This window comes from Monodelphis domestica, chromosome 2, assembly GCF_027887165.1.
Source record: "Monodelphis domestica isolate mMonDom1 chromosome 2, mMonDom1.pri, whole genome shotgun sequence".
Lineage (NCBI taxonomy): Eukaryota > Metazoa > Chordata > Mammalia > Didelphimorphia > Didelphidae > Monodelphis > Monodelphis domestica.
Window position 1 is genome coordinate 167,169,928 of NC_077228.1, and position 21,236 is coordinate 167,191,163.

The 21,236-nt window shown below is 35.4% G+C and overlaps 1 protein-coding gene across 1 annotated transcript; it reads left to right on the plus strand.

Moving 5' to 3' along the window:
• The first annotated feature begins 215 nt into the window (after window positions 1–215).
• On the plus strand, window positions 216–1,232 carry monDomV1R1202 (vomeronasal 1 receptor monDomV1R1202). The gene has a single exon (NM_001166825.1). It carries the CDS (start codon window positions 216–218, stop codon window positions 1,230–1,232), a length of 1,017 nt encoding a protein of 338 aa, NP_001160297.1.
• The last annotated feature ends 20,004 nt before the right edge of the window (window positions 1,233–21,236 follow it).

The following is a 21,236-nucleotide window of genomic DNA, read 5'->3' on the forward strand; positions in this document are numbered from 1 at the left end:
TAAAATGTGGTTTCAGAGGGCATTTAGAGTTACATATGAAATAAATGAAGTGGAACTGGATAACCTGTAAGGTGTCTGCAAGGTCTAAAATGATGACCCTATCATTGGAAAGGTTATAAACTTTTTAAAGACTTGATGTTAATAACTAGAATCTTATATTTCTCTTCAGGCCACTTTGGATGTATTTGCAGTTTCTTTGTCCAACAAATTAAGGAATGTTTTCTAAAGAAAATATCTTTGGAACTGTCTTTGCTTGCCAGGTTGTAACTGGGGTCCTAGGAAATTCACTCATTCTTTATTTCTATATGTTAAATTTTCTCCATGGTCATAGGAAAAAACCCATAGATTTTATTCTTACCCATTTGTCCCTTATCAATGTCTTATTACTTGTTACTAAGGGAATACCCCGAACAGTGACACTTTTAGGAATAAGACATTTCCTTGGTGATATTGCTTGTAAAACTATCGTCTACTTGGATAGAGTCTTTCGGAGCCTTTCCCTTTGTAGCACAAGCATTTTGAGCAGCTACCAGGCTATCACTCTCAGTTCAAACAGCCCTGTGTGTGCAGTACTCAAAGCAAAAGCCTCAAAACACATCACTGCTTCCTTTATCCTCTGTTGGATGCTCAGTTTACTGACAGAAGGAGCTATTCCCTTATATAAAATTACACTCCAAAATAGCTCAAGATTTAGGAACAACTGGAACTTAGACTATTGCATTTTCAGTATTTATTCCATGAACACCTTCAACACCATGCTACTGAAGATCCTTTATGATTCTGTGTGGTTTGGACTCACAACATATAGCAGTATATATATTATATTTCTCATGCAAAAACATCACAAAAAAGTTCTTCACATTCGTAGCACCAACTTCTCCCCTAAAACCTGTCCTGAGATCAAAGCCACCAATACTGTTGTGATACTTGTGAACAGTTTTATCTGTTTTCATTTAGTCAGTTCCATTTTTTTTGCTCTTCATAAATCTCAAATATCTAGTTCTTGGATGTTACATGTCTCTGCCTTTATGAGTGGATGTTTTCCAACTTTCTGCCCCATTGTGCTGATGAGCAGTATGAGTAGGTTCTCCACAACCTGTTTTTTTTTCCAATTGCAGAACAAAACCTCCATCTTCAAAGATTGCATCGTTGTGAAAGAATTTGCTAGATTTTCCCTCCTTGGCTTGATTCCCATTTTAAAGATTTTAATCATAAGAACAAAGCCCCTTTGATAATCCCCATCCATATCACCCAGATCCTCATGTGACACTGGTGCACCACAAGTTGTCAGTTGGAAAGATTATCACTTTTCTACAAAGTTGCTTGGGCTCCACACTGCTGTTTTTATTCTAGGACTGCAAGTTAGCACTCTCAGAATTGTCATTATTTCTATTTATTTTATTTTTCACATGACAAATTGCTTTTTTTCTTTTTTTGGCCTGCATTAAGGTTGCTTATATCAGTGCTTAACACTCTGTCTGTCATGGCAGACAAGGTCCATTCACATTTGTTTATTGCATTTAAAATGTTAAAAATCTATCTTTATATTCAGTGGTTCTAAAATTGTTTTCCAAATTTCATTTTTTTCAGTTGCATGCCTAATTTCTTTCTTTCTTTGATAAATGAAATTGTTTAGATATATTTTTTTCCTTAATGACTGCTTTGGTTCAAGTTTTTTTTTTTATTTAAACATTATTTTATTTGGTCATTTCTGAGCAAGTGTTCTTGATTCAAACCCATTTCCATGTTGTTGGTGTTTACACCAGAGTGTTCATTCAGAGTCTCTACTCAGTCATATCCCCTCAACCCCTGTAGTCTAGCAGTTGGTTTTCCTTGGTGTTTTTACTTCCACAGTTTGTCCTCTGCTTGTGGATAGTGTTTTTTCTCCTAGATCCCTGCAGATTGTTCAGGGACATTACATTGACACTAATGGAGAAGTCCATTACATTCGATTGTACCACAGTGTATCAGTCTCTGTGTACACTGTTTTCCTGGTTCTGCTCCTTTCGCTCTGCATCACTTCCTGGAGGTTGTTCCAGTCTCCATGGAACTCCTCCACTTTATTATTCCTTTTAGCACAATAGTATTCCATCACCAACATATACCACAATTTGTTCAGCTATTCCCCAATTGAAGGTCATCCCCTCATTTTCCAATTTTTGGCCACCACAAAGAGCTCTGCTTTGAATATTATGTACAAGTCTTTTTCCTTATTATCTCTTTGGTGTACAAGCCCAGCAGTGCTATGGAGGTTCAAGTTTTTATGTTGACTTATTATTGTCACTTTTTTTTGAAGTTTTATATTTGTTTCTGTGATTTGTACTTTGATATATATATATATAGAAATATATATATATATATATATATATATTTCTCACTGCATCCTCCTAAAAACCCTTTGAATGAATTATTGTTACTATCCCCGTATTATAGATAACGAAACTAAGGGTGAAACTGAATAAAGAATTTACCTTGTGTCACAAAGATAGCAAATTTTTGATCTGGGATTAGAACTCTTCTGGACTCTAAGCCTGACACTTTATTCTTCCTGTCTCCATCTGCTTCAGTCTTTTTTGTCTCCATTTAAATTTGAGTTCTTTCTTTAAATGTCCTTTATTTTGGGGTATGATTTAATTTGTTTAATATTTCTGTTTTTCTGTGCTTATGAAATTTAATTTTTCCAAAACATGGTCAATTTTTCTAAAACAGCCTTGCATATCTGAATAAGGTTCTGATTTCTGTTTATTCCAGTTCAATATTTGCTTTATATCTATAATAGATATTATTTAACAAATGCTATTGTGACAGGAGAAATCCTAGTTCAGGCATATTTCTGTCACCCTCATATAAAGAGGATATTTCCCTAGTCTGTATTTTGAACTTTCAGATATTGATGCTGGAAACTAGAAGGTTACATCATCTGCAAAATCCATGTAAGGAAATAAGCCTGAACTCCAAATTTTGACCAACTGGAATATATCTTCATCTTCCCTTTCTGTTACTTGTTTCCTTGTATTCCTTTCCTTCTTTCTATAAAACTCTATTTTTAATGCTACATATATTTATATTCTGTATCATATTGTTGAAGCTGATGCTCTGGGCTCACTGACTCTTTTATATAATTTATTGAGCCTGGTATCTGAGGGGAATAAAACTGAAGTTAACTATCTCTTGGTCACTAATTTAGTGACTGATAATAGCATCTAATCAATGGACCCTCAAATAATTTTTATCCCAATTTTTTGTCAACCCATTTGGGACTGATTTGGTCAGATCAAAATAGAATTTTCAAACCCAGTATTATTCTATTGGGCACAAGGTAGATGGTATCTAGGGATATTTGTAGGCAGGAAAAATTAACTGACTCTTAAAGTTGTGATTCTATCTAGAAAAATCAGTGACAGGTTATTTTCTTGTACTTTTCTGAATGTTTTAGCTATGCTCTTTGTCTAAATTCCAGAGAAGTTATGTTTTTTGTGATCTAATGATAATATTGAATAATAAGCATGATATATAAAACTGACATTTCAATTCCACTTTGCATAGTCAATTATAATAATGAGATCTCTTAGATTCTGATAACTCTGGCATGTTTCTAGTAATTCTGATTTGGGACAATTTCCTTTACAGTCAGAAGAAACTTATTTCTGAATGAATCTATTCCTGATACAGGAATGTTGATCTGGTTAAACTCTATTAAAATGTTTCAACTGTAGTAATGTGTGAAAGAACATATCTTTCATCCCCAAGAAGATCTTTTGATTTGAAATATTACATATGCATGAGATAATTTTTGAAGCCTCATAGTCAAATCATCTCTCCATGATGTCTATAATCACTGAAACTTTGATGCTAAATTTAATTCCACAATAAGCAAGGATTTCTAATCTTTTAAGCAAAATTTTAGCTAAATAATTCCAAATGTACTACAAAGATGACAGCAATAGAGAATGTTACCAAAAATCAAACACTACATTATGAGACTCTGTGTGAACCCATGAATTTAATGAACTGAACAGAGGGGAGCTGAGTCCTCTATCCACTTTTGTTCTTCCTATTCATTATTATTTTATTCTAATTGTAAAATTCTTGTGCCCAAATTGGGAATGCACCATAATGGCTCCTTGTCAATGTGCCTAGCAATTGTTTTTAAAAATTACCCAATTTTTGTTACACCCTCCATGGAATGTACAATATCTTTTGTGCCCTTATGCATCTGGTGAGACAATCCTAAACTGTATGGACATCATATATGAAATGATTCACTGGGGGAGACTAGCATGCTAATCTCCTGGAATCGAAAAATGGCAGACTTAACATGCTGGCCTGGCAAAGAATCAGAGGGGAAGTTATTATATGGAATTTGTTATACATTTAAAAATAAAATAAATTCCAACTTGCTAGAGATGGTTGCTTTCATAAAGAATCCTCTCCTGCTCTATGGTCTATCTGGAAATACTTAGTTTATTTGTTTTTTGTTAAATTCAGAACAATAAAATGTAAAGAAACTCAAGCAAAAATTACTAGAAAATGAGTGCATGGGAGATGATAGAAAAAGAGCAGCGACCCTTATGATCTCTCTCAACTTACCCTCCAGACAAATTTTTTAAAATGCCTCAAAATGAATTTAGCAGAGGCAGAACCCACAAAAGGAAGAAGTGAAACAACCTTTCACATCAAGACTGTTGAAAAGATTACTAGGAAAGGTCAGCCACACTTGGGTAAGAATGGAGTAGAGATCATATCATCAAAGCAGGCCCCACCTCAGGAAGTTAGTCCAGGCCATGGGGGTGGCTGGATTAGCTGCAATGGCTTATGGACCTCTCAGTTCATTGATGGTAAGGGGGTCGGACAACTGAACAGAAGGAGATTACAGAGGTTCTTTTTCTGGCTTTGGGCACAAGACTCCATTGCATTGCCCATGCAAAGATCTAGGAGTTGGTTCTGTGTCACAGTCCTAGGATGAGGAGGAGCACTCATACTTGCAAATGACTTAGTATTCTCAACAATACAGTGATACAGGGCAGTTCCAAAAGATTAGTGAAAAATGCTATCTGCCTCCAGAGAAATAATTAATGGAGAAACTGAAATAATTAGGTTTCTTCATTTTTTTGTTCAAGTTTTCTTTCACAAAAGGACTAATATGGAAAAAAATGTTTTACATGATTCCATATGTAAAATCTATATCAGATTGCTTGCTCTTTCATGGAGGATAGATTAGAGGGATAGAAATAGAATTCATGGTTCCAATAAAAATTATTTCCACATGGTAATTAGAGAAAGATAAAATTATTTATATATATATATATTCATAATTCCATTACACCGAAACTGAAGTTATATTTGCATTTCCTTGTTTCAAAATAGCCTCAGGAATCTCAAAAGAGACAAATTAAAAGCACAAGACAACCTTGTTGATCTTTGGCAGTAGGCTTATTAAAGGCCATAATTTGTAACTTGAAGTGTTGCCAACAAATGGTTATTAGAAAAACAGATCCTGTATGGTACCATTTGTATTTGGAAATCCCAATTTAATTTATTGAGTTTGTTTTAGATAAACTTGTCATATAGCCTCTTTAAAACTGAGACGTATTTTTCCTATTAGGACAATTATGATATTTGACCCTTTATAAGTAAAATAAAGCTTTATAGAAAATGCATTTGCAGATTCAAGATGACAGAGAAAAACAGAGACCTGCCTGATCTCTTTCAAATTATTCACCAAACAATTTTGATATAATGACTTGAAATGAATTCTTGAGTGGCAGAACCCACAAAAGCATGAGGTAAAATTTTTTTCTGACCAAGATAACTTAGTAGGAAATGACTGTCACACTGGGTTGTGGTCCCAGGGCAAGGAGGAGCACTAGGATGTTGGTGCTTATTGCAGTCAGAGAGCAGGGGACTGTCATCACAGTGCTTGTGGTTCCTAACAGATCATAGAACAGGACAGGAAAGTATAAAATGTACTTCTCCTTAAAGCATAACACCTTGGAAGAACTGAAAATTTATAGATCTTGGGCCTGGCCCTGAAAATAGCTACTCAAAGAAGCTGAAGCTTGGGAAAGTGTTCCCTTTACCACTGAATCACAGCTGAACTTTTAACCATTTTTTTTTTAAGTTACAAGTCAAAAAAAGGCTAGAAAAAGATGAGAGAATAAGCTTATATTTTGGCATTAAGGCTAAATATTTGGAGACTGCAAGAATGAAAATTAAATACAATCTTTTAATGAAAGTTGTAATATTGAGAGCACTGAGTATGACTGACATAAAAATACTTTAAATAAAAACAAATATAATTGATAAATTATTTGGGAACATTATTATTCATGGAATGGCTAATATGTCCTGAATGATAATGTTTTGGGCCATCTTTCAAAATGCTAGTGTAGTTGGGTCAAAATTACTCTATACAAGTCTCTTAATGAAACTAGTATAGAATGCCTAAATTAGTAGACAATGAAATTATTTTAAAAAATAATTTAGAAACACATAATCTGGATGAATGCCTTTTAACTGGCAGTAATTCTTGTATCTATATTCAAAAATACATGAAATTGTTTTATGTTAGTAATATGTTTATAATTTCTTACATTGTAATTTTTGGAAATGATATAAGAAATGGTATCAATAGCTGATATAATTGCATCATTGAAGAGCACCTCCTCTTTTGATCTAAATGGTGTGAAAGCATGAATTTTAGCTATTACTTACTTAGTATTACTTACTAAGTATTACTCACTTAGCTATTACTTAATAGAGACATCATAATAGTTTTTAAAACTTTTAATTTTTATTTATACTTGGAGTTTAAATTAAGAAGAGTAACAATTACTTAGTGTTGGGAAAAGTACAAAAGAACTTATAAATCTTATCTTGTCAGGCCTTTTGGATCTTCAGATTTTGCAAGGTCATAAATCTTAACAGTTATAGAAGGAGCTGTGAGAATGTATGTTACTAAAGAGAACCTTATTAATTCTAAAATAGTGAATTTGTTTACCAAGGAAAGCTGAACCAACACATGGTTGGCAACTGGAGCAGGTGTGAGAAGCTTTCAGAGTTTTAGTGTATAGCACTGCATTTACAAATCTGGACAAGAATACTCTTAAATAGTAGAATTAGTTTGAGAGAAATGATGGGGAAATTCAGAAACTATTAAATGAAAAGTGAGTTTATAAGCAGGATAATTTATCTGTTTCCAAGAAGACCGTATTTAATGCCTTCAAAAGTAAAGTGCAAATGAAACTTAGAGAGATACAGAATTCTTAATGCAGTAAAACGTCTGATGGATTTAAGTTTTATGCTGATATTAACAACCCAAGGTGCTTCTAAGATGCACTGAAAATTATTTATGGGCCAAAGACATGTGATATATCTATTTAACTTAGTGTTGATAAAGCCATACTGAGAAGAACATGATTCTGGAGAGAGGCTGAATAATTCCATAGTGTTCTCAACAGACTGTCATCAGTCAATCCTGAAATCATGCTTTCTCATGAAATGGTTAGTTTCTAGATGGTCAATTCTGATTTTTAAGACCTGATTTTCCTGTCAGTTTTTTTGGATCTCTTTTTCAATTGGCCCATTTCTCTTTGCATCACTCTCATTTCTCTTTCCCACTTTTCCACTGCCTCTCTTCATTGGTTTTTGAAATCTTTTTTGAGCTCTTCCAGAAACGATGTCCAATCCATATTTTTCTTTTGAACTTTGCATGTATTTCCTTTGCTTTCATTGTCCCCTTCTGTGAATGTACTTTGTTCTTTGTCTCCATAAAAATTCTTTAGAGTTAGGTGTGGATTTTTTTTTGTTTGCTCATTTTTCTTTATCTAATTATAGGTAGACTCTGTTTTCTGTGAAGTTGGAGTAACCTCTTAAACTTCAGACCTTCCTTGATGCTATTTTTAGCTTATTTTATGGCGGTTTTACCAGTTCCAGTGTTTGGAAGATGATGTGGTGGTCTGAGGGCTGAGAACTCTGGGAGCATACTCTCCATACTGATTCACTTGAAACTTGAGATGCTAATAGCTTAAAGACTTGTCTCAGGTTTAGTCATTAGCTTTTGATCTCACTCTGGACATGATCAGGTCAGAAATTGATTAAATTCTATCCCCAGGTGTAGGCTCAAATTTTTGGTCTCATGGTGTACTTGATCCAGTCAAGCACACCCTTGATTGCCCTGTCATGGAGCTCTGCTCTTAGATTTAGGCAAAAAGATACAAGGAGTCCCCCTTAGTACTATCAGCCTCCTCAAACTGTGGACCATGTTCTTATCCCAGGCCCAGACTGGAATTCCTGGCTTCATTCTTTGCCCACACAGGTCAGCCCACTTTAACTCAGACTACGCTGGGCTTGGACCATTGACTTCCCCACAGGTTTGAAATTTCAAGGGGTGAGGGTTGCCTTGAACCACTATTTGCCCAGGCAGGATATCAGGATCTTAATGTTTGATTTCTTCAACTGAAAATTGCCTATTCATGTCCCTTGCCCATTTATTAATTGGAGAAGGCTTGATTTTATTTTTGTACAATTGATTTAGCTCATTATAAATTTGAGTAATTAGACTTCTGTCAGAGGTTTGTGTTATAAAGATGTTTCCCAATTTGTTGCTTCCCTTCTAATTTTGGTTACATTGGTTTTGTTTGTATAAAATCTTTTTAATTTAATGTAATAAAAAATTTTTTATATTTTTTAATTTTTTCTAACTCTTGCTTGATCGTAAAATCCTCCCCTTCCCAAAGATCTGACATGTACACTATTCTGTGTTCACCAAATTTACTTATAGTTCCCTTCTTTATATTCAGGTCATTCACCCATTCTGAGTTTATCTTGGTGTAGAGTGTGAGATGTTGATCCAACCCCAATCTCTCCGATACTGTCTTCCAATTTTCCCAGCAGTTTTTATCAAATAGTGGATTTTTGACCGAAAAGCTGGGATCTTTGGGTTTATCATATATTGTCTTGCTGAGGTCACTTGTCCCAAATCTATTCCACTGATCCTCCTTTCTGTCTCTCAGCCAGTACCATGTTGATCTGATGACCACTGCTTTATAGTATAGTTTAAGATCTGGTACTGCAAGCCCCCTTCCTTCACATTTTTTTCATTATTTCCCTGGATATCCTTGAGCATTTGTTCCTTCAAATGAACCTTGTTATGTTTTTTTTTCTAATTCAGTAAAAAAGTGTTTTGGTAGTTCAATGGATATGTCACTAAATAATTAAAAAGGTTTGGGTAGGATGGTCATTTTTATTATGGTAGCTTATCCTACCCATAAGCAGTTAATGTTTTTCCAATTTTTTAGATCTAGTTTTAATTGTATGGAAAGTGTTTTGTAGTTGTGTTCATATAGTTCCTATATTTCTTTAGGCTGATAGATTATTAAGTATTTTATATTATCTACGGTGATTTTAAATGTAATTTCTCTTTCTAGTTCTTGCTGCTGAGATGTGTTGGAGATATATAGAAATGATGATGACTTATAAGGGTTTATTTTGTATCCTGCAACTTTGCTAAAGTTGTTGATTATTTCGACTAGCTTTTTAGTTGATTCTCTAGGATTCTTTAAGCAGAACATCATATCATCTGCAAAGAGTGATATCTTTGTCTCCTTATTGCCAATATTAATACCTTCAATTTCTTTTTCTTCTCTAATTTCTATTGCTAGTGTTTCTAGTACAGTGTTAAATAATAGAGGTGATAATGGGCATCCTTATTTCACTCCCGATCTAACTGAGAATGCATCTAGTTTATCCCCATTGCAGAAGATATTTGCTGATGATTTTAGATATATACTGTTTATTGTTTTTAGGAAAGTTCCATCTATTCCTATCTTTCTAGTGTTTTCAATAGGAATGGGTGTTGTATTTTGTCAAAATTTTCTGCATCTATTGAGATAATCATATGATTTTTGTTGGTTTGCTTGTTGATATGGTCAATTGTGTGGATCGTTTTCCTAATATTGAATCATCCTTGTATTCCTGGTATAAATCCCACCTGATCATAATGAATAATTCTTGTGATCACTTGCTGGAGTCTTATTAGTAATCCATTTAAGATTTTTGTATCTATATTCATTAAGGATACTGGTCTGTAGTTGTCTTTCTCTGTTTTTGACCTTCCTGGCTTTGGAATCAGTACCATATTTGTGTCATAAAAGGAATTTGGTAGAACTCCTTCTTTGCTTATTCTGTTAAATAGTTTTTATAATATTGGGCTTAGTTGTTCTTTGAATGTTTGATAGAATTCACTTGTGAATCCATATGGACCTGAGGATTTTTTCTTAGGGAGTTCTTTGATTGCTTGTTAAATTTTTTTTTTCTGATATGGGATTATTTAAGAATTCTATTTCTTCTTCTGTTAATCTAGGCAATTTATATTTTTGTAAATATTCATCCATATCACCCAGATTGCCATATTTGTTAACATATAATTGGGAAAAATAGTTTTTAATGATTGCCTTAATTTACATCAGTGGTACAGTTAATTTGGTTTTCTTCTTTCCATTTTTATTAGATTTACCAGTACTTTTTCCATTTTGTTTGTTTTTTTCAAAATACCAGCTTCTAGTCTTATTTATTAATTCAATAGTTCTTTCACTCTTGATTTCATTAATTTCTCCCTTAATATTTCACAGCTCTAATTTAGTTTTCATCTGGGGGGGTTAATTTGTTTACTTTCAAGTTTTTTGACTTGCATGTCCAATTTATTGACCTCTGTCCTCTCTAATTTGTTAATATATGAACTCAAATATATAAATTCCCACCCCAAGTACTCCTTTGGCTGCATCCTATAGATTTTGAAAGGATATCTCATCATCATCATTTTCTTCAATGAAAGTATTGTTTCTATGATTTGTTCTTTAACTAACCAATTTTGTAGAATCATATTATTTAATTTCCAATTAATTTTTGAATTGGTTCTCCATGTACCCTTACTGATTATTATTTTTATTGCATTATGATCTGAAAAGGTTGCATTTATTATTTCTGCTTTTCTGCATTTGTTTGCCATGTTTCTTTGCCCTAATACATGGTCAATCTTTGTGAATGTACCATGTACTGCTGAAAAGATGAATTACTTTTTGTCCCTATTTATTTTTCTCCATATATCTATTAACTCTGATTTATCTAATATTTCATTCACATCTCTTACCTCTTTCTTATGCATTTTTTGATTTGATTTATCTAGATATGATAGTGGTAAGTTCAGGTCTCCCACTAGTATATTTTTATTATCTATTTCCTCCTGCAACTCCACTAGTTTCTTCTTTAGAAATTTGGATGCTATACCATTTGGTGCATACATGTTGATTACTGATATTTACTCATTGTTTATGCTGCCTATTATCAGGATTTAGTTACCTTCCCTATCCCTTTTAATCAAATCTATTTTTACTTTGACTTTGTCAGATATCATGATTGCAACTTCTGCCTTCTTTCTATCAGTTGAGGCCCAATAGATTTTACTCCAACGTTTAATTCTAACCTTGTGAGTGTCTAGCCACCTCATGTGTGTTTCTTTTAGACAATATATGGTAAGATTTTGGTATCTAATCTACTCTGCTATTTGTTTCCATTTTATGGGTGAGTTCATCCCATTCACATTCAAAGTTATGATTGCCACTTGTGTATTCCTCAGCATTTTGATATCCTCTCCTAGTTCTGTCCCTTCTTCTTTTGCTATATCCCTTTAAAGCAATGATTTGCTTTTAATCATTCACCATAATCCCCACTCTGAATATGCTTGCCTTTCTGCCCCCTCCCTTGTTGTTCCCTTCTTCTTATTTTTAAGGGTCTCTTAAGTTCTCTCCCCCCTCTCTTTCCCTCCCTTTTTCTACTCCCTTCCACCTTCTCCCCCTTAGTTTTCCCTTATTACTTTCCCTGTAGGGTAAGATAGAATTTGATACACCTCTGCATCTAGATGCTCTTCCCTCTCAGAATTGATTTCACGGAGAGTAAGGTTTAAGTATTACCTATTAGCACTCTCTTCCACTCTATCTTATAATAACATTCTTCCTCTCCCCTTCCCATGTGCCTCTTTGTGTAGTATAGATTATCCTATTTGTCTTAAATCTTCAAGTTTCTCTTGGTGCCAACTTTGATTCCCCCCTTCTGTGAATTTTAAAACTATTCCACCCTAATCAGACCATTCTTTAGAAGATCTGATTTAGCTACTTCCTGATCAATAACAACAGAAATGCCTAAAATAACATAATCAGGTCTTGGAAAACCCACATTCTCCACCCTACTCAGATTAACAAGAGTTTGAAAGGTCTGCATCAAACTCAAGATTTAATTATCTGAGGAGATGACCTTCAACAAACATGTGAAAAAAAAGGTCAGACCTCTGGGCTATCCTAAGTCAAGCTAATTCCTCATTGGTACAAATGAGACACAGAAAAGTGATGTAAAAATATCCATATAAGGCATATCTGTTTCTGCCTCCTCTTTCCCTGGAGAGATGACTCTGGCTGGAAGTGTGCCAACTGTTCCAATATCTTGGAGTGTTGGATGGTGAGTGTTCCCTGGAGCTGATTTCAGGTTCGGACATCTTAGCTAAGCCTCTTTGGAGATCAAGCTGATTCTTTCCTCCTTCACACTCAAACCATTACTTTCTAGATCTCCTATCTTCCTGACCAGTATTAGCCCCTTTTTTCCTCCTTCTTCTTAAAATCTTCTCTACTATATAAATTAAATCACCATAAAATTTGGCAGCTGGCTTGGGTATTTTATTATTTTGGATTAACCCTTTAAACTACGTTTTTCTCTTTTTTTGCATATCACCTTGTACCACTTATTATCCCAATCCCTTCCTGTGAATGATTCTTCTAATTACTATAATAATGAATATAACTTTTGAGTTTCAAATAATATTTTCCCATATATTGATATAAACAATTTGATCTTATTGAAGCCCTTAAAGAAGAAAGTTTGAATTTTAAAAAGTACATTTTCCCCCTTTCCCCTCTCTTTCTTATTTACCTTTTTATGTTTCTCTTGATTTTTGTGTTTGGATATCAAACGTATCACTTGGTTTTGGTCTTTTCTTTACAAATACTTGGAAATCTTCTATTTTGTTGATGCCTATACTTTACCCTGGAAGTATATAGTCAGTTTTGATGGGTAGGTGATCCTTGGTTGAAGACCCAATTTTCTTGCCTTTCTGAATATCCCATTCGAAGCCTTGTGGTCCTTTAGTGTGGAATCTGCCAGATCTTGTGTGATCCTGATTGGTGCTCCTTGATATCTGAATTGTCTCTTGTTAGCTTCTTGTAAAATTTTCTCCCTAGGTTGGAAGCTCTTGAATTTGTCAATTACATTCCTGGGAGTTGTCTTTTAACGATTTAGTGTAGAGGGTGTTCTATGAACTCTTTCAATGTCTATTTTGACCCATTATTCAAGAACATCAGGGCAGTTTTCTTGGATAATTTCTTGTAGTGTGGTGTCAAGATTTTTATTTATTTCTAGGTTTTCAGGTAGACCAATGATTTTCAAATTGTCTTTTCCTGATCAGTTTTCTTGATCCATCATCTTGTCAGTGTGATATTTTATGTTTTCTTCTATTTTGTCAGTCTTTTGACTTTGCTTTATTTATTATTGCTGTTTTATAATATCATTGGTTTCCAATTGCCTACTTCTGGTCTTTAAGGCCTGGTTTTCTGCTATAATCTTTTGATTTTCCTTTTCAGTTTGGTCTATCCTGCTTTTCATGGCTTTCAGTTGTTTCTCCAAGTGGGAATTCTTGTCCTTTAAACTGTTATTTTCTATTTGAACTATTTACCACTTTTCTTGCCAGAGGGCTTCCATCTCTTTTTGGTAAGCTCCAATTTAAATTCTTAAAGAATTTTTGGCCAATTTCTTTTTTGTTTTGGAAGGGTTTGGCCCATTAATTTATATTTCCTCTTCTGCTATTTCCTGAATTTTTCCTCTGTAAAAATTATCCAGGGTCAACCCCTCCTTCTTGTTTTTCTTGGTGTTGGGAAGTTGTTCCTGGATACTGTTTGTCATCACTATGGTGATTTTTCCTTCCCTTTCCAGTCAGAAATCTGAGTGAGGAATGTAGGCTCTCTGTGTATGGTGCTAAGGAGGGAGGATTTTGCTTGAGGGCAGCTCTCGAGTCTCTTCAGCCTCTGCTCTTTGCTGCCCTTCTCTGTGCTATCTCCCCACAGGAGCCCACAGTCTGCACTCCAGCCTGCTGGGGTTTCAGGTTTAGCTGCTCTCAGGGGTAAGTTTTTGATGGTCTTAGTCAGTCCTGCCAAGGACCTAGAGTTGCTACTCACTTGCTCTAGAGGTGCCCCTCACTCACTCACTGGTTCTAGCACATGCTGACTCTGACTCTGGCTCTGCAGGTGGGGTGGGGGAGGGTGGATCAGATCACACATTTGGTGGAAGCTTTTTTACCCCCTTAAGATGTGGAAATGCCCAAATCCCATGTACCTTCAATGCTGCATCCTACTGTAGAGTCAAGATAAGGATGCAAGATGAGGTGAGAGGGATGGGGTTATCCCTAGTCTATAAGGAGGGTTAGGAAGATTTTGGAAATGTCAGTCCTGTCATAGCTGTGACACAAAAGTCTGCCAGGAATATGGGAGGACAACTGTTTAATCTTCTTTCTTCTTCCTTCTAACTTAAGTCTCAGAGACACCAATATCTTCTTCACCACACTCAGCTACCAACAAAAGTTAGTTCACAAATTTCTCCCTCAGCTCAGCCTAGGACAGAAGCTAACAGGGGTCCTGTTCAGAGCTTCTCTGCTTAGCCCCAAAAGAAAGTCTCTCCTTTCCTCCTCTCTCCAAAACCAAGAGAGCTAATTCAGTTCCACTGTTGGGTTTGCTTCCAATCACCTCTTCCTGGGAACATTCCAAATGGAATGTTACTTTTTTGATTGACAGATGATGTCCTTTTGCTTTGTGTTGCATGCTTGGCTTGCCCTGTAGATTCTCTCATTTACATGGCTGACATTTTTGTTGATGAGGATGGGATTTGACAAAAATGGATTAGATTACTGACCTCATTTTGAAGATGAGGCTAGGTACTAGATGTTTCCAAATTATTGTTTTCTGTGTTTATGTCTTCCCTGTTACCATGGTCATTCTTTATGGTTGAGATTTTCTTTTGCTTGCTCATTCTTCCAAACTATTTCTTGACTTTGGCATTTATGTTTGTTATTGCCTCTGCTGATTTTTTCAGGGAGTATGGGATTTCTATCCAGAGATTTTATTTTTTCAAGCCTTTCTTCTTTTGTTTCTACAGCTCTCTCTGGTAGCCTGAAATTTTCCAATGCTTCCAAAATGTTGTCATCTAGGGAGAGGTCTATTCATTACCCTCCTGGTCTGAGTTCTGAAAATCCATTACACAAGTTCGGGTTTTTGGGCTATTGTATGGTGAAGTTTCAATAGGTTTCTTTTGGTCTCAGTCACTGTTAGCCTACTGAGATATACTACATGTTTAGAGTGATTGAATTATAGATTTTGCTTTGGTCTAGAACATTCCTTCCTTGCTTATTCCATAATAGTTTTATATGTTGGGCTAAAGTCTAGAACTAAATTACAGCTTTGCTTCTGGGCTCAAAGTCACACATCTATATTTCTGGAATTTGTTCTATATTCATTATTTAGCAAATCTCTCATTACCACTTCTCTTTGTCTTGGATTTATGACCCAAAACTATATGATGAGGAAGAGAACTGTCAGATTTTACCTTTTTGTGCATCTAGCACTAGTTCAGGGATATACTGGGATCTCTTTCTTACCTGATACTTTCTGCTCTTTGTGCTAATTCTCAGAAACATTTTTCCCCTGAGTATTGGACTGTTATCTGGCATTGCCCCTGTGTTCTCCTGGCCAGTCCTTGCCATTGTATAATCTAATCTCTTGGTCTGTTTTCCTAAGCTAACGTGGGTTGTGAAAAAAAAATTATTCCTTGTGATTTTGTCTTGGCTTTCCTTGTCAGAATTCAATGAGGCATACCTTCTTTTCTCTTTTTTAGTTATTTGGGGAAGTAAAAATGCTTCTCTGTCATCTTGCTCTCAAGGAATATCACCAGGATATCTGAGTAGAGGATAAACTTGAATGGTGAACAGGAAGACTAACCACCAGGCTATTACATTTTCAGAGTAGATAAGTGGATATTTATGAAAAATATTTTTAATTATAATACTTATGAGATTTGGCAACATTGTGTTGACACAGTATATAGAGTGCTGGACCTCGAATCAGGAAGATCTGATTTCAAATCTTTGACATTTTAGTAACTTTGTGATCCTGATCATGTCACTTGACCACTGTTTGCCTCAGTTTTCTTATATGTGAAATGGTTATAAATAGACAATAAGCATAAAAATCTTGATTGGTTATGTTAAGAGAAAATACAAGCCATGTGTAAAATGCAGTTAGTTTAATATGAGAAACAGAAGGACCAATATGATTCTAACTTATTTTTTGATAGTGGAAATGGTTTTATTTATTTATTTCCCAGATAATATGCTTAAACAATTTTGATTATCATGTTCTGACATTCTGTGATCCATATTCTCACTCTCTTCTCAACCTTCCCTTATAACAAAACAGTAGTTAATATAATATAGCTAGTGCATGTGTTATTATGCAATGCATAGTTGTACATATACATATTTCCATGTTCATCATGTTGTGAAAGAAGAAATATAGTTTATACCAGAGAAAAATTCAGGGAGGAAATAAAATGGTCTTTCTTTGATGTCTAGACTTGTATCATCTGGTGATATTAGGTTCTGGGAAATCCAGGAGACCCATATCATGATAGACCCTGGTAGATGAAGGAGCAGCCAGATTAGTCTAGACAGAGGCAAGAACTCATAATTCACTGTAGGTCTGGTTTGGGCTTGGCCTACAGAACACTGGAGAAGGTTCTGGGATCAAGACAGAAGGTAAAGTCCTGAGATCTGAATCCAAAGTTAATACAGAGTATTCTGAATAGACTCAGGAACAATGTGGCCACTGTTAAACAGGCTGAATCAGGGCTGATGTAGGGCAAAGGCAGAGAGCACTTGCTGAGGCTGTTATCAGAGGGGCTCCCCAAGAAGTATTAGAGGTGAAGTCAGAAGATCCAGGCAGTGTTTCACCTGAACCGGGTGAGGTTTCCTTAGGAAGCCTCAGCAAAAATAATTTATTTATTGTCCAGGAGAAGAAATTGAAATTCAGTAGGGTCTTATTTAACTTATTCAATGTAGCAAAAGATCCCATGTGAATGAATGAATTGGGACTTAAGTCAAATATTTGGATTTAATAATCAGTGCTCTTTCCATTGTACCATAGTGCTCCAGCAGACAACAGCACCAATCTGGCTCTGGTGGTACTGATGAATATGATGCATCATCTTTCAGGATCCCATAGATTAAAACACACAGAATCCAGGACACTTTCTATGTGAAGAAAAAGAGCACCTGTGAAGGGTATTCATCCCTCTGTGACTGAAGAATTTATTGTCCTTCCAGTCCTATTTCAAATGGAACTGAGAAACTATGCCTAGAAGTTTTCTTATTTGTTTCCTAACCTGAGACTGAATCCTTTTGGAAAGATGGAGTCAAAGGGAACTTTTTAAGCTGTACAGCCATGTGAGTATCTTCCCCAGCTAATTCCATAGTTACCTAGCCACAGAACTTCTTAGCTCCCTGAATCAGAGAAAAATTTTGTGGCTTGCACCTGAACATGCTCCCATTTCCTTCAGCTTTCCAGCCCTGTTTAGCAGGGTTGTAGTATCCTTTCAATCTCTGTTAGTGCAAATTATCTTTCCTCAGTCCTCAAAATTCACTCTTTTTGAGGACAGAGATGGAAAATTAGGATGGGATAAGCACGACAGAGAGCAAACTAGGGAGCTTTTGTCTAGTCTGAATAATGAGAACCTAGGGATTTAGGGCAAGGAAACCTGAGGGAGGGGATTTATTTTCTTCACTGATGTTTCACACTAGCTATCTTAATGAATCCACAATGAACTCTGGAGAGATGACCAAGTAATTCTCTTTACCACTATCTTAATTTTCTTCAACTTGGGCACAGAATGTTGAAGTTACTGTGCCAGTCCTGGTTGCTCGCATTGGTTTCTAATTGGAAGAGTAAATCCAGTATAGTAATTACTCCCCAAGGTGATAGTAACACAATTTCTGATAAAATCTTTGGGGCTACAGTTAGCACAATAACAAAAGAAAAGACCCTCGATGATATTCATTGGTTGACAACTTGAAGAAATGTCCATGGAGAAGAGGCTGAATTGACCCTTTGCAAGGATATGAGGTGAGGGCAGTGATACGAAGGAATTTATAAAAGGAGTTAAGTATCCTCTAGTAAGCCCACAGTATTTGGGGTATATGGAGAGATTTCCATATGGCAAGAGGAAATTCTTATGGAGATCTTCAGTTGGAAGGTCTCTGGACCAGAAAGAAGAATCGGTAATAGGACAGTTGGACATTATGCCATTGAATATTAGGGTTCCCATTAGAGATAGGACTTGAGAAAGAGGTATAAGCTTTATATTAAATCACTGAGAATACTACTAAAGGAATAGAAATTTTTACCTCATTAGCACCTCCTGACTATTGATATATGAACAGCAATACCTATGCCTAACTACTTTTTTGCTTATTTTATAGTTGCTCGAGTCTCTTTTGAGCTGTATCCATCTTCTTCTCTTCTAAACACTGGACAAATGAGAGGGGGAAGAGATGAGAGGCCCAAAGTACTTAACCTTGCTGGAGGATGGGGTGGTTGAGGAGAGATGAGTTAGAGGTTCATGGAGATAATGGAACCAAAACAAGGGAATGAAACAACAGCGAAGTGGGAAGAAAAAAAGAGGCAGTACTGCTGTTGAAATGGTCATAGAAGTCCTTTGTAATTTTGTAAGTAGCAAAGCGGGTGTAGGGAACCTAAGGAACTTTTAAATTCTGACTTTGTTTCTTTCTTTGTACTTCTATTACAGAAAATCTAGTATTCTTTGTCTCCTCTCAACCACACTTAGAATTTTCTGGCAAATTGATTAATTATCTTCCTTGTGAACTCAATTCCCTTTCACCTTTCACCTTCACCCAAATTGATCTCCTTTTCAAATGCAAGTATCTACAATACAAGTCCAGTAACCTCTCAAAGGTGATGTGAGTAGGAAAATAACTTTACTGATTGACTAATTGCACTCTTTTTTTGCCCTTTACCACTTCAGAGCCTCGGTTAAATCATCACAGAGACCCACAATGTATAATCGGGGAAAGTCTCAGTGAGGGTGATCTTCCTATCTTGAAATCTATATTCTCCTTCTCCACATTGCTGTCTCACTCTGGGGACCAATCTGCTATTAAGGATGAAGAACCTGAGTAGTGATGAGGTAAGGGGTACCAATTTGTCTGGGGAAGGTTCTGGAGGCAATTTCACATCAGCTGATTGGTCAATCACTTCCCTCAAGTTTATTTCAACTAGGGATTGTTTCCTTTTTTTTTTATTTTGTACATATATCTCCAGTGGCTAGCATAGTGCCTGACATATAATGGGCACATAATGAATTTTTATTGATGCTTTGATTAACTGGTCATTCCACTAGTAGCTGTAGCAATTTATTTTCTCTGGACACAAAATCTAGAGGAACTACTATAATTCAATAAACATCCCTATTTCCTGGTTCTGTGATGGAGTGGACAGAAATGGGACTGGGTATCAGAAAACAGATTCTTCTCCTGGCCCTGCCACTTGAAAACTGTTTAAGATTCATCAAATCACAATTAATAATAATAATGCCTGCTATATATAGAGAGGTTTAAATTGTGTTAATAGTTCTGCAAATATCTCATTTGATCCTTACAACAACCCTGGGAGGTAGTTGCAATTGTCATCCTCATTTTGTAGAAGCATACAGAGGTTAAGAGAATTGCCCAAAGTCACACAGATAGAAAGTGTTAGAGACTAGATTTGAACTTAGATATTTTTGACTTCAGATATAATCAGAATTCAGTGTGGGTACATATCACTTCAGTTTGAGAAAGGCTTCTTTCTGAGGAGAATAACATTTTAACTAGGCTTTGAAAAAGGGTTTGGAAAAAAACTCATTCTCTCCAGTGCACAAGTAAAGAAGTAAACTCTCCTTAATCTGGCAAAAAAAAAGGGAAAAGAAAAAGGAAAGGTTACAAAGGAAAAATGAGAAATAATTCTGAAAAGAAACTTATACTTATCTGGCATGGATGTGACTATAGTCAAGATAAATTATGAAGGACAAGCAAAGAAGCTGCTGGAATTCATAGGAAATGGGTTCATTGTGGACAATTGTTTTTTTGGGGGGAGGAATGCAATTTAAGGTAACTGGAAAACCATGTTACATGAGAATTACTTGTTTGAAATAGTAGATATTTAATAAATGGTTGAGGATTAAATTAGATGGAGCTATGATAGCTCCCTTCTAGTATTTGAAAGTCTTTTATATAGATCAGTTAGACTTGTTATCAGTCCCCAATGGTAAAACTGGGAACAATAGATGAGTGCAAGGAAGTCAATTTTAACTTAATGTAAGAGAAAATCCTCCCAATAATTAGAACCATCCAATATTGGAATGTGTTGCCTTGGGGGAAGATGTATTCCTCCTTAATAGAGGTATTCAGGAAGAAATCAGATAATCACTTTCAAACATCTTGTAGGAGGGTTAGGGTTTTTTCAGATGCATATTGGAGACTAAATAAATTCTGTGGTCCTTTTGAACTATATGATCTGGAGTTTTGAACACTAGAGAACCTGGTTAGCATAAATTTTATTATTTCTGTGGTAAGAACAATAATAATAGATAAGCTTTATATAGATCTTGAAAATTTGCAAAGCATTTGACAAATATTATCTCATTTGATCCTCCCAACAATGCTAGAAGGTAGGTGCTATTATTATCTTCATTTTACATATAAGGAACTTGAAGCATACAACATTTAAATGACTTGTCCAGGATCTCACAGTTAGTGTCTAAAGTAGGATTTGAATTCAGGCCATCCTATATCCAAACCCAGTCTTCTATCCTTTTCACAACCTTACTGCTTCCTAATTTATAAAACCATGTCAAATAGGGCAAAGCTAGGTTTCTCCAACATCTTACTCCACTCAGGTTGGGCTAGTTTTTGTTATTTTTTTCCTCTTAAGACTTATTAAAACTCTCCCTTGAGATTTGATTGGTTATTTACATCTATTCAAATCATTGAAATGGTTTTCTGATGGCCTGAGTATAGAAGACTAAAAATAAGCTCC